The sequence below is a fragment of the Mercenaria mercenaria genome, chromosome 6, assembly GCF_021730395.1.
Source record: "Mercenaria mercenaria strain notata chromosome 6, MADL_Memer_1, whole genome shotgun sequence".
In the NCBI taxonomy this organism is placed as follows: domain Eukaryota; kingdom Metazoa; phylum Mollusca; class Bivalvia; order Venerida; family Veneridae; genus Mercenaria; species Mercenaria mercenaria.
Window position 1 is genome coordinate 70,479,507 of NC_069366.1, and position 12,692 is coordinate 70,492,198.

General features: G+C 35.7%; 1 protein-coding gene across 3 annotated transcripts in view; it reads left to right on the forward strand.

Moving 5' to 3' along the window:
- LOC123548656 (serine/threonine-protein phosphatase 4 regulatory subunit 1-like) overlaps positions 1-12,692 on the forward strand; it is a 49,820-nt gene that overhangs the window by 19,060 nt on the left and 18,068 nt on the right. For 2 of the 3 annotated variants that reach the window (XM_045336126.2, XM_053546271.1), the window contains 7 exons: positions 1,383-1,487; positions 3,358-3,423; positions 5,630-5,788; positions 6,144-6,268; positions 6,912-7,849; positions 10,505-10,674; positions 12,423-12,608. In XM_045336126.2, coding sequence (XP_045192061.2) covers positions 1,383-1,487; positions 3,358-3,423; positions 5,630-5,788; positions 6,144-6,268; positions 6,912-7,849; positions 10,505-10,674; positions 12,423-12,608 — 1,749 coding nt within the window. The remainder of the gene's footprint in view (positions 1-1,382; positions 1,488-3,357; positions 3,424-5,629; positions 5,789-6,143; positions 6,269-6,911; positions 7,850-10,504; positions 10,675-12,422; positions 12,609-12,692) is intronic. The other variant, XM_045336127.2, reaches the window with a different exon arrangement.

Sequence of the window (12,692 nt, forward strand, 5' to 3'; positions counted from 1 at the left end):
TGGAAAAATGTTGAAAGTGACAAGGATTTTAGTAACATACAAAAAGTTCTTGCTACTGGCCAAGTGGTTGTTATATACTGAAACATGTCTATATCACAGCCTGCTTGGATCAGTACTAGGAATGTACTTTCCGTCAAGATAGTTCCAACAAATTGCCCAAAGACAGCTTGGCTTACTACTGGAGGTTCAACTCTGTTCTCAAACCTGTTGAAAACATGGATTAATGGATAGCTGCTTCCAGATCAGGCTTAACTCTAAATCATGGGAAAAAGATGCTTAGTGGATAGACTATTGAAGCCATCAATGTGACTGTGATGTGTTGAAATTATGTCATATCACAGCCAGCTTTGATGAGCTTTTGTAGTCTCCATACACAACTTTACTTGGAGAAAATGATATAAATTCACACCATACCACTGGAAATTTACCGACCTTCGTGGGAAAGAAGAAGAAAATTCCAGATTTTGAAATACTGATTCAGAAGATTTGAGAGAAGCATGGAATCTGGACTCCCAGAGTGGCTGTGACATGATGATTTGAGTACATATCACAGCCAGCTTTGATGAGCCCGGAACCATGTACTGTCACTGTAAATCTGCTCTTCAGTTTCACACAAAAAGGGAAGGATATTCTTTATGAACTAAGGAAAGTTAGTGACTTCTAATAAAGGACATTGTATCCAAGGCATCTAAGTGGCTTTGATGTGTCGTGATAGTCTCGTATCACAGCCAGCTTTGATGAGCTTGGGGCAATCTGTGAGACCGCACATACATCTGGTTGGAGTCATTGATGTATATCTGATTGGAATCATTGACATATGGATTTGACTTCAAGGAATAGAGATTAAACAAGAATTGGATTGTTTCATTCATTGAGATTTAAAATATTGGAGCAAAATATCTTGAAAGTGAAAATCCACTGTGTAAGCAGAACAGGTTAATGTTATCTCAACTTAGATTTTTTGTTCGATACAAAAATCAGAAATGTGCAGGAATATGGAAAACCTACCTATGTAACTCTGACAGTTATGAACAATGCCATTGTCAATGTTGAAAGGTTACAGTGGTGGGGACACAGAGGCAGGTGCTGGCGTCAAAGTGGTTGTGAAATGTTTGATTTTATCATATCACAGCCAGCTTTGATGACAACACTGTTCTTGACTTCTACATGAGGATCAGTCTTCCATAAGAATTCATCTGGGCATCTGCTGCAGAATAAATGTATGATTATGATTAATGATGGTGCTCTTAAAAGCAAATATTTCAAAAATGATTCGTGGTTTACACAGAACATGTATAAAATTTATTAATCAATGATTGTGATGATTTATAACTACAGAAAAAAGGGCAAAATATTAATCTGAATGATATTTTGTGATTCAGCTGATGAGCAAGATGGCACCATTACTGGGGAAGGAGATGACAGACCGAGTGTTTCTAAACCGGTTTTGTGAAATGTGTACAGATCCTTTGTTTCATGTTAGAAAGGTAAGGCTGCAATCTTTTTAGCTCACCAGAACACAAAGTGCTCAAGGTGAGCTATTGTGACCAGTCATTGTCCAGCGTCAGTCGTGCGTCAACATTTGCCTTGTGAAGACTAGAGGCCACATTTGTGACCCAATCTTTATGAAACTTGGTCAGAATGTTAGTCTTGATGATCTCTAGGTCAAGTTTGAAACTGGGTCATGTGGGGTCAAAAACTAGGCCAGTAAGTCAGATCAAAGGAACAGCTTCTGAACACTCTAGAGACCACATTTGTGCCCCAATCTTTATGAAACTTGATCAGAATGTTAGTATTGATGCTTTCTAGTTCAAGTTTGAATTTGGGTCATGTTGGGTCAAAAACTAGGTCAGTAGGTCATATTAATAGAAAAGCTTGTGAACACTCTAGAGACCATATTTGTGACCCAATCTTTATGAAACTTTGTCAGAATGTTAGTCTTGATGATCTCTAGGCCAAGTTCGAAACTGGGTCATGTTGGATTAAAAACTAGGTCACCTGGTCAAATCAAAGGAAAAGCTTGTGAACACTCTAGAGGCCACAGTTCTGACCCAATATTTATGAAACTTAGAAAGTTTGGCTTGATGACTTCTAGGTCAAATTTGAATCTGGGTCAGGTGGGGTCTAAAACTAGGTCACCTGGTCAAATCAAAGGAAAAACTTGTGAACACTTTAGAGGCCACATTTGTGACTCAATCTTTATGAAACTGGGTCAGAATGTCTTAATCATTTCTAGGTGAAGTTTGAATCCGGTCATGTGGGGTCAAAAACTAGGTCACTAGGCCAGATCAAAAGAAAATCTTTTCAACACTAGAGACCATAATTTAAGTTTGAAACTTGTGAGAATTAGTCAGAATGTTTGTTTTGATAATCTATAGGTCAAGTTCGAATCTGGGTCATGTGGGGTCAAAAACTAGGCCACAGTTGTAACCAAATCTTTATGAAATTTAGTCAGAATGTTTGTCTTGATGATCTTTAGGTCATGTTCAACTCTTGGTCATGTGGGGTCAAAAATTAGGTCAGTAGGCCAGATCAACCCTGGTGAGCGATATATAGGGCCATCATGGCCCTCTTGTTTCATTCCAAATGTTGCAGATAATATAGAAATCTGAGAAAGCAGCCCTGTTGGCCTGCTGAAGGCTGGTGTTTCTACCTGTTCTAGGTGCCTGCTGAAGGCTTAGATTATGCCAGTTTTTGGCAAAATTTTATTGGTCTTCCTCCACCATTAAAGAATTAGAGTTGGAAAGTAGTTGTTTGACTGACTTGAACCCCAGCAGAAACCATTCCACATCTTGACACATTCTGCAGTCTTGACATGTTCTTCATGGGAAACGAGATACACAGAGTTTGACTGATGTTAAAAGTTAATGAAAATGACAACCTGAAAAAGTACATGCATTTTGAAGAAGCTGCTTGAAATTTACCCTTTTTGAAGGGGAGGAAACACTTTCAGCAACCAAAAAGAAAAATTTAAAGCAGAAAAAAAAATTTAAAGAAGTAATACGTTGTCACAAGTGAGTCCAGTATGCATCAGTTACAACCACTAGTGACAGTCTAGACAACAATGTAAAATTTCCGCTATAACACCGGTTTTGCAAATAGATGACAAAAGTTGTTCGGAAAAGGAGTTTATATCAGCAAAAAGTCAAAAAGGAAGGAAAGTAATTTAGATAGTAGTTGAATTTTTCCCTTGCATGTTATGTAAGAACTAAGGATGTAGATTAAGTAGCAAATAGTGGGACAAATTGAAATTACCATTGAGCATTACATTTTTGGAAAAACAGATGTTACTGGTTTTATTCTCCATATTTTTTTACCTACTATTTCTCTAGTGAATAATACTGTAATTTTTTTCAGGTGTGTGCTGCAAACTTTGGTGATTTTTGTGCAGTTGTCAGTCAGACCAGTGCAGAACAAAAACTGGTAAAATACCACTTTGTCTTAAAAATATATATTTAGGAAAATGGGTGTGCTGGATAACTAAAGGAATGCCTCTGCTACAATGTGTCAGAACAGCTACACGATTCCTGAATGCTGTGCTTACATAAGATTTAGAAGCATTATTGAATAAAATACAATAAATATGTAAAGGTAGCATATGCTTCTGTGACAATTCAATTTAAATTAATAAGAGGTTAAGATTTGAATAAATGGGTACACTTACATTTAGTTACAATAATGAGCATCTGCCAAAAAAAAAAAAGTTTCAGGGCCTGAAACTTCTGGAATTTTCAGGTCTTGCAAATACTTCCTGAACAATAGATTCATGTAAAATACCACACTCTACTGAATTTAGATATCACAGTTCTACTCATAAAAAAAAGTGAAGTTATGTACATAAATAAACTAAGAAATTTGAATAGTATGAGAATCTTTTCTTTAAGGCGCTATTTTGTTACAGTAGCGTATGAATTTACGCATTCATTCATAAATTGTAGGATGTGTAAGATGAATTTTTCTAGCACCGGAAGAGCATGGGAAAATCCTGTCAGGCATGCAAAAATAAGTTGTTTTTCAGACTCGTACTTTGTAATCTATGATTCCCAGAGAAATGCTGCGAGTCCAAACTCAATGAAGAAAATTCCTCACATAAAAACACTACAACACTGAACAGTGCATAAAGCTTGGAAGATATTGAAACAACAGGGCAGTTGCTTTGTTAAAACACATACATTCTATGGTGTAGTTTTCACAGCTTCTGATATGTTGAAATTTGCAAATTATGTCTGATGCTGTTTTTAAATCAGCTGCCTCTGCTTGTAGTGTGCTGTTTTCAGACAGCCAGAATTTCATTTTAAGTTGGAAAATCTCTTACAAGCAGCTGTATGAATACATGTAGCTATTTTGGTACAGATTTTTAGGTGAACATTGTAGATGGCATTTGCAGTCGGCAAAATAGAAAACAATACACTTGAAGCTGAGCCCTAATCAGAACAACAGTGGCAATTTCTTTTGCTTAAGTAATAGCTTTGATGAACTGAATGCATCAAGGGGGGTATTTCGTGTTTGACGAGCTCTTGACTTAGAAATTTTGACAACCAGCGCGCTTCATTTTTAGCTCATCCGATTTTTTGAGAGGAAAAAGATGAGTTATTGTCATCACTTGATTAGCTTTGGCATTGCCTGGTTAAGTTTTATGTTTAGGTCAGCTTTTCTCCTAAACTATCAAAGCTATTGCTTTGAAACTTGCAACACTTGCTCACCATCAGTCGTTGACCCTGTACAGCAAGAAACATAACTCCATCCTGCTTTTTGCAAGAGTTATGGCCCCTTTTATACTTAGAAAATATCAGATTTCTTGTTTAAGTTTTATGTTTACCTGAACTTTTCTCCTAAACTATCAGAGCTATTGCTTTGAAACTTGCAACACTTGTTAACCATTGTAAACTGACCCTGTACAGAAAAAAGCATAACTCCATCTTGCTTTTTGCAAGAATTGTGGCCCCTTTTGGACTTAAAAAATATCAGATTTCTTGGTTAAGTTTTATGTTTTGGTAAACTTTTCTCCTAAACTGTCAAAGCTATTGCTTTGAAACTTGCAACACTTGTTCACCATCATAAGCTGACTCTGTACAGCAAGAAACCTAACTCCATCCTGCTTCTTGCAAGAATTATGGCCCCTTTTGAACTTAGAAAATCAGATTTCTTGGTTAAGTTTTGCATTTAGGTCAACTTTTCTCCTTAACAGTTAAAGCTATTGTTTTAAAACTCAAAGCAGTTATTTGCCATTAAAAGCTGACTCTGCACAACAAGTACCATAACTCTGCATTGCTTTTTGAAAGAATTATGGCCCTTTTTGGACTTAGAAAATCATGGGTAGGATAATATTTCTACTATACAAAGACAAAAGACCCTGATGAGCATCTGCACCCACAAGGGGGTGCTCTTGTTATCGATTTATAATGCTCAATTTTATCTATGAATTTTATCTACGATGATGTGTTCTCTTGGACACTCCTTGTTTAAGTGTCTCGGAGGTGTTGCGTGTGGAAAAGGTGCATGATGCAGTACTAAATAACTGCATATAAGTTCACCTTGTCAAGTATGGATGCTAACTTATTCAAGTATGGTTATCTAACTATTATACTTGTTATAGTAAATCATATATTCAAAATATAAATGTTTGTAGTTGCCAAAGTTCTACTTCCTGTGTGAGGATGGTGTATGGGGTGTACGGAAAGCGTGTGCAGAGTGTTTCATGGCCGTTTCCTGTACATGTTCACCTGAAGTTCGGAAGGCAGAATTGGCGGCACTGTTTGTTAATCTTCTCTGTGATCAGTCAAGATGGGTAAGTAAGAAATGCCTCTACAAAGTGTTTTGATAATTCTGATAATAATAATGAAGAACTGATGCACTCTCAAAACAGCAGTGTTACAGTGGCTTCTGATTTATGTACATAGCGAAGTTGCCACAAAAACACTGAAATATCTGATGTTCAGCATTTATAGTTTGACCAATCGATTGTAAAGTTATGATCATTTGAGATAATTTAAAATATAAAAATAATTTCTTTTAAAGTTATTTCAGCTTTTAAGTTATTTAGTTGGGTTTGTGAAACTTTGAAAGGAATTTGCTAAAACTGATCAAATATTTCTGTATTAAACCAGTGAATATTTCTGAAGAATGGTTTAAATGTTATATAGGTACGTATGGCAGCTTTCCAGCAGCTTGGCCCATTTATATCAACGTTTGCTGACGCCGACTGTACTGGCATGTATGTAGATCAAGATGGAATGTTAGTTTTTAAACCGGAAGAGTTTAAAGAAAGGTATGTGTATGGAAAAGTATTTTTGCTAGGGTCTTGGTGACTTGTTTTAAAATTTAGTATTAAATTTGCCATAATGATGTGGGTAGACTGCCATATCATGGGGAAAAAATGCGTGTTTATGCTGCTTGCTTTTAGATTTGTGACATACATATTCTTTACTGAAAACTTGAAAGTATGATGGATCTAGATACCAGTCTGAATATCTAGCGATGTACATGCCGGTAAAATCCTGTATTGAGTATTATATCTTTGAATAAAGTACCTTCAGATAATTTAAGAATTTAGGAGACTTGCAGTTTCTTTTTGTGATTGGTAGTAGCTAAAGTAGGCAGCAGGCTTGAAGACATGGGTGAGAAATTTCAGTAAGGGAGACAATTTTAGAGGTGATTTGTTTGATTCCTGTTAGGAACTGAGAAAAATTCATCTTGATTGATCATTCTTATGGTGGACAAGTTAGTACTGGTAAAATATTTAGGAATACTTTCAGGGTCAAGATTAAATGTCCATCAGTGCAAGTTAATACTACTGATATCAGATCTAGGACTCTGGCTAAATGGAAGCTTAAATGGTTGCTGTTACATAACTGCACTGTTTAAATGTAATTTTAAACCGCTTATTTGAAACGTACAATTACAATTATTAGGCAGCGTAAGAAGGAACAAGAGGAAGGTGATACTGTGGTTTCTGAGATCATTGACTGTGATAATAAGACATTGCCAGATGTTATACCTGCAAATGTTTCAAACATCTCGTCTCAACCCAACCAGAACTGTGATATAACCGCCAATCTTCTACCTGTCGATATGGACACAACTGAAGATAGCGAAAAGAGAGTTTCCCAAAATACTGACAACATGGAAATGGCAGAAGATAGTGGTACAGGTCCAGCAGAAAACTCTGATGATCAAATGGTTCATAAAGATTTGAGCAAATCTGTTGAAGAAAAACGGGCAGAATTTTACTCTGAAGTAGGCATTGAAAGCACTTTAGAGTCCGACAACGAAAAGCAAAATGAAAGTGATAGGACAACGAGAGACAATAAGTCGCAAGAGAATGTTAATCATAATAATGCTACTGAAAGTAATCATAATATAAGTGAGGGTAAAGATGAAAGTAGTGTAGAAAAACCAAAAGTAGATGAAATTAGAATTCCATGTGAAAGTAGTGAAGATACAGATAATGATATTGTAATAAGTTCAGTTGAGTCTGAATCAGGCGGCACCACTACAGAGCATGTTCATATACATTTAGATAGTTCTAGTGACTTTGATTCTTTTCAATATTGGCGAACTCCTCTACCTCATGTTGAAGTAGATTTAGTTGAGTTAGCAGAGCCTAAACAAGTCGGTGCAGATTCAAAATTAGACAGCTGTGTAACAGCTGACACAGTGAGCTCAAGCGATAGTACGAGTGGTTTGACATTAGGTTTGTCCGATAGTCTGAATGATTTAACTGTCTGTGATAATCAGTCCGCACCTGTGACGTTGGGAACTTCAGTAGCTGTGGAGCATGACTCTCAGGGTGCAGGTCAGGGAATGTCTGGGGAAACAACTATGACTGTGATAGATGGAGTTGTACAAGGTATGAAACCATGAGTTATTAGTAAAATCTGTTTTGATATTTTCATTTTACATACTACTAAAAAAAAATATTATTATTTGTAAGTTTTTAATTTGTACATTTATAAAGTACATAGACATACCAGATACCTAAAATGGTACCTTATGACTGAAATGATATTTACTTTACAAACTATTGTGATGAAATACTTTGTTCTGTAAATGTTTTAATTTCATTCCTTGCAGCTGTGTTTATGCTGATCATAAAGGAAACGAAAGTTTAGTGCCAGTTTCCTCAAGAGCTGCTCTTGAAGTAAAACCTTCAAAAGAAATTTAGAATTTTTTTTTTTTATTTTTTTGTTGCAACAGAAATGTTGACATTAATGTGCTGTTATTAGTAATACGTTTGGCATAAGTGTGTACACTATATACAAGTGTAGAAGCATTTTGATGTATATATCTTTGTACATTTTCATAGTTGTTGAATTTTATGTAAATGAAAGTTAGAATTTTTTTTTTTACTCTGTAATGATAATATTTCTACAGGGCTTTCGTTTGCTTTTTGGGACTGGGGCCAGGGTCCATGCAAGGGGGGAATTTCACATGATTTTTCAAAAAATTTCGTTTGAGGGGAATATCAAACGCGAAAAGAAATGCAAACAAATATAAACGTTCTTTTCAATGTAACTGACCCAAACTGGAATTCTGTTAATTATAAACTCTGCTGTATGAATTTTGCCAATTATAAACAACCTTATTCAAGCATCACACTTTGTATTTCTTTCTCTGAGACACTGAATTTTCGGAAACAATAAAATTTTAAGGTCAACAAGTCAACTGCAAAGTGCTTAGCACTAATGTTCTTGGACTCAAGGGGGGAACTTTTTTGAAATGGGTGGGGGGGTGAGGGAAACTATTTTGAGGGGGGAATGGGGCCGATATTCGGCCCCAAATTTTGCCAAACGAGGGCCCTGTTCTATGTATCTACATCATGGAACTAAAAGAAAAAAATATCAGATGTGTGAATACTAACATGTAGCCAGAACTCCTGTGACAAAACAGAGACACTTGATTCAGTTAGAAAATGGGTAATTATGTATACATGATTGAAGACTTAGTTCTAAGCTATGTTGTATATATAATATACTGTATAGTTAAATATAATAAAATCTGTCTGTAAAAACATTTTTTAGGAAAAAGTGATCTATGTTGACATGTGGTCTTACAGTGGGATAAATAGGTAGTATAATTGTGGCCTCTTTTTCAGAATTTCACAAACTGAAAACTGAAAGGTTTAAAACGTCAGATTTAGGAAAGTAGTGACTCTGTTGTGTCTCTTGTTTCTGGTTTATTTTGTGTTCTTGGTGTTGTGAAGGTTTCAAGATCTCAGCTGAACTCTTGGGGGCAAATTTTACCTTCCAAAGTGTCTGCTGGGAACTTGAGATGTGTGAAATAAGTCTTGCACTATATAGCGATTTCAACATTTTGGCTGTGGTTTACAGCACCAGTGACAGAAAACTTGGAACATTAAAAAGATTCTAGAGAAAGGTCCTAAATTGAATTTTGAAAAGTAAAACTATGTGAAGAATAATGACTTGAGGAAATAGAAAGTGGTAAAGTACCTTTTTGGGAAGGAAGGTTCAGGGATTGTGTCAACCAAGCCATGTTTAAAAAAGAAAAGAGACATCATTAACATTATACATAAGTTTTCCATCATATGTTTTTAGTGAACTTATGTATAGCCATATGTTTTCTAAAATAACAAATATTATTATTAATAATTGTTGGATGTATTAAATTAAATGTTCCTCTATGAGGTTCATCATTGCACAGTATTTTTAACATCCTCAGTGCAGTGTATAATATATTGTAGATGCTAACAATGTAGATTTATGATACTTACCGTGCAATATTTACATCTACTTAAGCTTGCCATTTAAATTATTCTTACATCTTCCTCCTTACCTCATATAGCCAGACCTTGTCTTTCTTGGGTAATAATCACAGGAATGCTTTAGTTTGTCTTCGGTACCAGTACATGAAATAGCTATGTAAAGGAAATGGTTGAAATCGCTACTCTCCTGCTCTTCTAATACTGCACTTTTGGTGTGAAACAGAGATGTTAGTTCATAAAACAATAAAAGTATTTCAATTTTCACAAAATACTTCCTCTAGAGGCAAATGTTTAAGTTTTTGTCAGTTGAATGTTTTCAGAACTTTTCATTTTCAAAATTGTAGCATATTTTTCAACAAGGGTGCTTCTTTTATACTTTGCATGATAATTATAATTGATTTGTACAAATTGAATCGGAATTGCTGTAGCGGAAAGACCTAGTATGGAAAGAATGCCTGTGGAAAATTACCCCACCTAGGCTAGAGTAAACTTAAGATGGTAACATTTAAAAGTACAGAAAACTGAAGTACCAGTTACCAACATTTAAGTAGGAATGAGATTAAATTGCAAAGACAGTCATCAAGAACATAAATGTCTATTGATACAAGTAAAGAGTCAAACATTCCTGTATTTTTAAGCTTTCTTGAAGACGTGTCTTCAAAAGAAAAGAGTCTCAAGCATGCAAGTGGTTGTGATTTTCTTCTACAACTAACATCTCTGGTTTAGTCTTCACACCTGAGTGGTGTACATACTAACCATTCGTCCCTGGTTTGTTCATTGCAGATTTTAACCTAGGCCAAATAGACAGTAATCTTCTGCTGTCGTTATTGCCTCTTGCAGATCTAAGCGGGGCTGGCCCCATTTCCTACATGGACAGTGATTTCTCATCCATGTCCCCAACAGGTTTCAGGGACTCACTGATGCTTGATGATGCAACACTCGCTCAACAGCAGGTTTGTATTGAAGCATGTTTTACAAATAGGCTTTAAAAAAGTTGTTTGTTTAGGGTAACTCAAAACAACCTACCTAAAAGCCCTACCTTAGCAGACTTCCGGAAAGTCTTCAGTCCGACGGACATGAACGCATAATTTTGAAGCAGTCCACCGTTCTTTAACCCAGATGCGGTCCGACTGACCGGCATTTATCGTATCCCTAGAACCGCAACTTCTCGGACAAAATGGCGTCAGTAGAGAAATAACAGTGCAGAATCCAGAAAATAATGAAAATACACGAACGTACAGAAAGCTAAAATAAGTACGAAATGAAGAGGTTCTATCTTATATATCTATCTTAATATAAATGATAAATGGTGAAAATTTGTGTATAGCTTGTAAAACGGTGTGTTAAACTAGTAGTTTACAGAGGCTTTTTAGGTTTGCAAAATTTTACAAGTTCATTTTTGTTCCGGTGGATTGTTTTTTGGTCCGGCAGATTTTTAGACATTGCCAGACTGAATGTCCGGCCATTTTTCCCAACTCTTCGGAAGTCTGCCCTTGGGGGTTTTTTTTTTACGGTTTTGTAGCATGTTTTTCAAAAGTTAGCTAAAATTAAGTTTTAGATGGGAATAAGTGCAGAGGATACTTGAACGGTCAATACAATCTCAGTTTTCTATTTGCTAAATATACCACAATGATAGTGTCTGGCCTAGTAAGAAATAGACCTACCAACCTACCAGCAAAATTTTAGAGACATGATTCTTAACAACAAATCTTTAGGCCATTTTGCTATTGCAAGATTTAAGACTGACTGCAGTTGAACCTGCTTTAGTAGTCACTGGTATTAAGCAGCCAGTAACAACACTTGCCAACTAAACGTTTTCAACTTTCTATTGTCTTGAGCAGTCAGTTGTGTTGGTCCCTTCGCTGGTTGCTTAATACAGTTTTGACTGTACATACAGATTAAGGAATGCATAATGGTGTAGATGTTAACATAGTTTTCTTTTCAGCTATATTCGTTATGGATATGTGTAAGTGTGGTTTTCATGAGTTGTTTAAAACACAGTGAATGTACCGTACCTGGTTTAAAAAACATATATAAACTGCAGATCATTTCTGGTTTTGACAATTCCTTGGAAGTTTTGATTTTGTCTTTTGCGTCCCTGAAACAATAAATCTGTATAAAGGAGGATTGTTTTCACAGTTGGCAGAACATTAACTTTTCACTTGAACATACATTTCCTTCAAAATTCAATGCAGTTGCCTTTAGTGAAGTTGATACGTGAATTGTGACAGGTCAAGTGCTTTGACCATTGCCTTTGAGGGCGTTTTAGTGAAGTAGAATTTGAATTACACTTAAGTGTTTCACCGTCACCTCAGATTCCCATTCTTTTAATATCTTCCTACCTAGCTGATTTTGGACCATGTATTACAAGGTGACTCCAGAACTTGTCAGAAAAGGTTCTCTTAATTAATGCAGAAACATACATTTATATTTGGAATATTGCTTTTAGAGTATTCAGTAAGACTGCTGAAGTTCAGAAAGAAAATGGTATAAATAATTAGTTGACAGACAGAAATTCAACTACTATAGGTGTGCTGCTATAATCTCTCTTATAAAAAGTAACACATACGTCAAGTGTTTCTGAATTATGATGTAGTTTTAAAATAAAAGATTTCAGTCGTCTAAAATATTCTCATTAAGTTGTATGGAATAGAGACACCTTGAAATTTGATTTATTACAGTTTGTTTGAAAAAATTACAGGACATTGTGCCTCAAAGTTTGTTAGAGAATTACCTCGGCATGATTGACCCGTCCCGGGCACAGACTGTGGATACTGAGATTACCAAATACTGCGCCTACAACCTTCCTGCTGTGGCATACACGCTGGGCAGAGAAAACTGGCAATGTATCAAGAACCTGTATGAAACATTAGCTGCAGATATGCAGGTACATTCTTACGTTACATATATATATATATATATTTTTTTTTTTTTTTTTTTTTTTTTTTTTTTCCCTCGAAGGAATAGAATG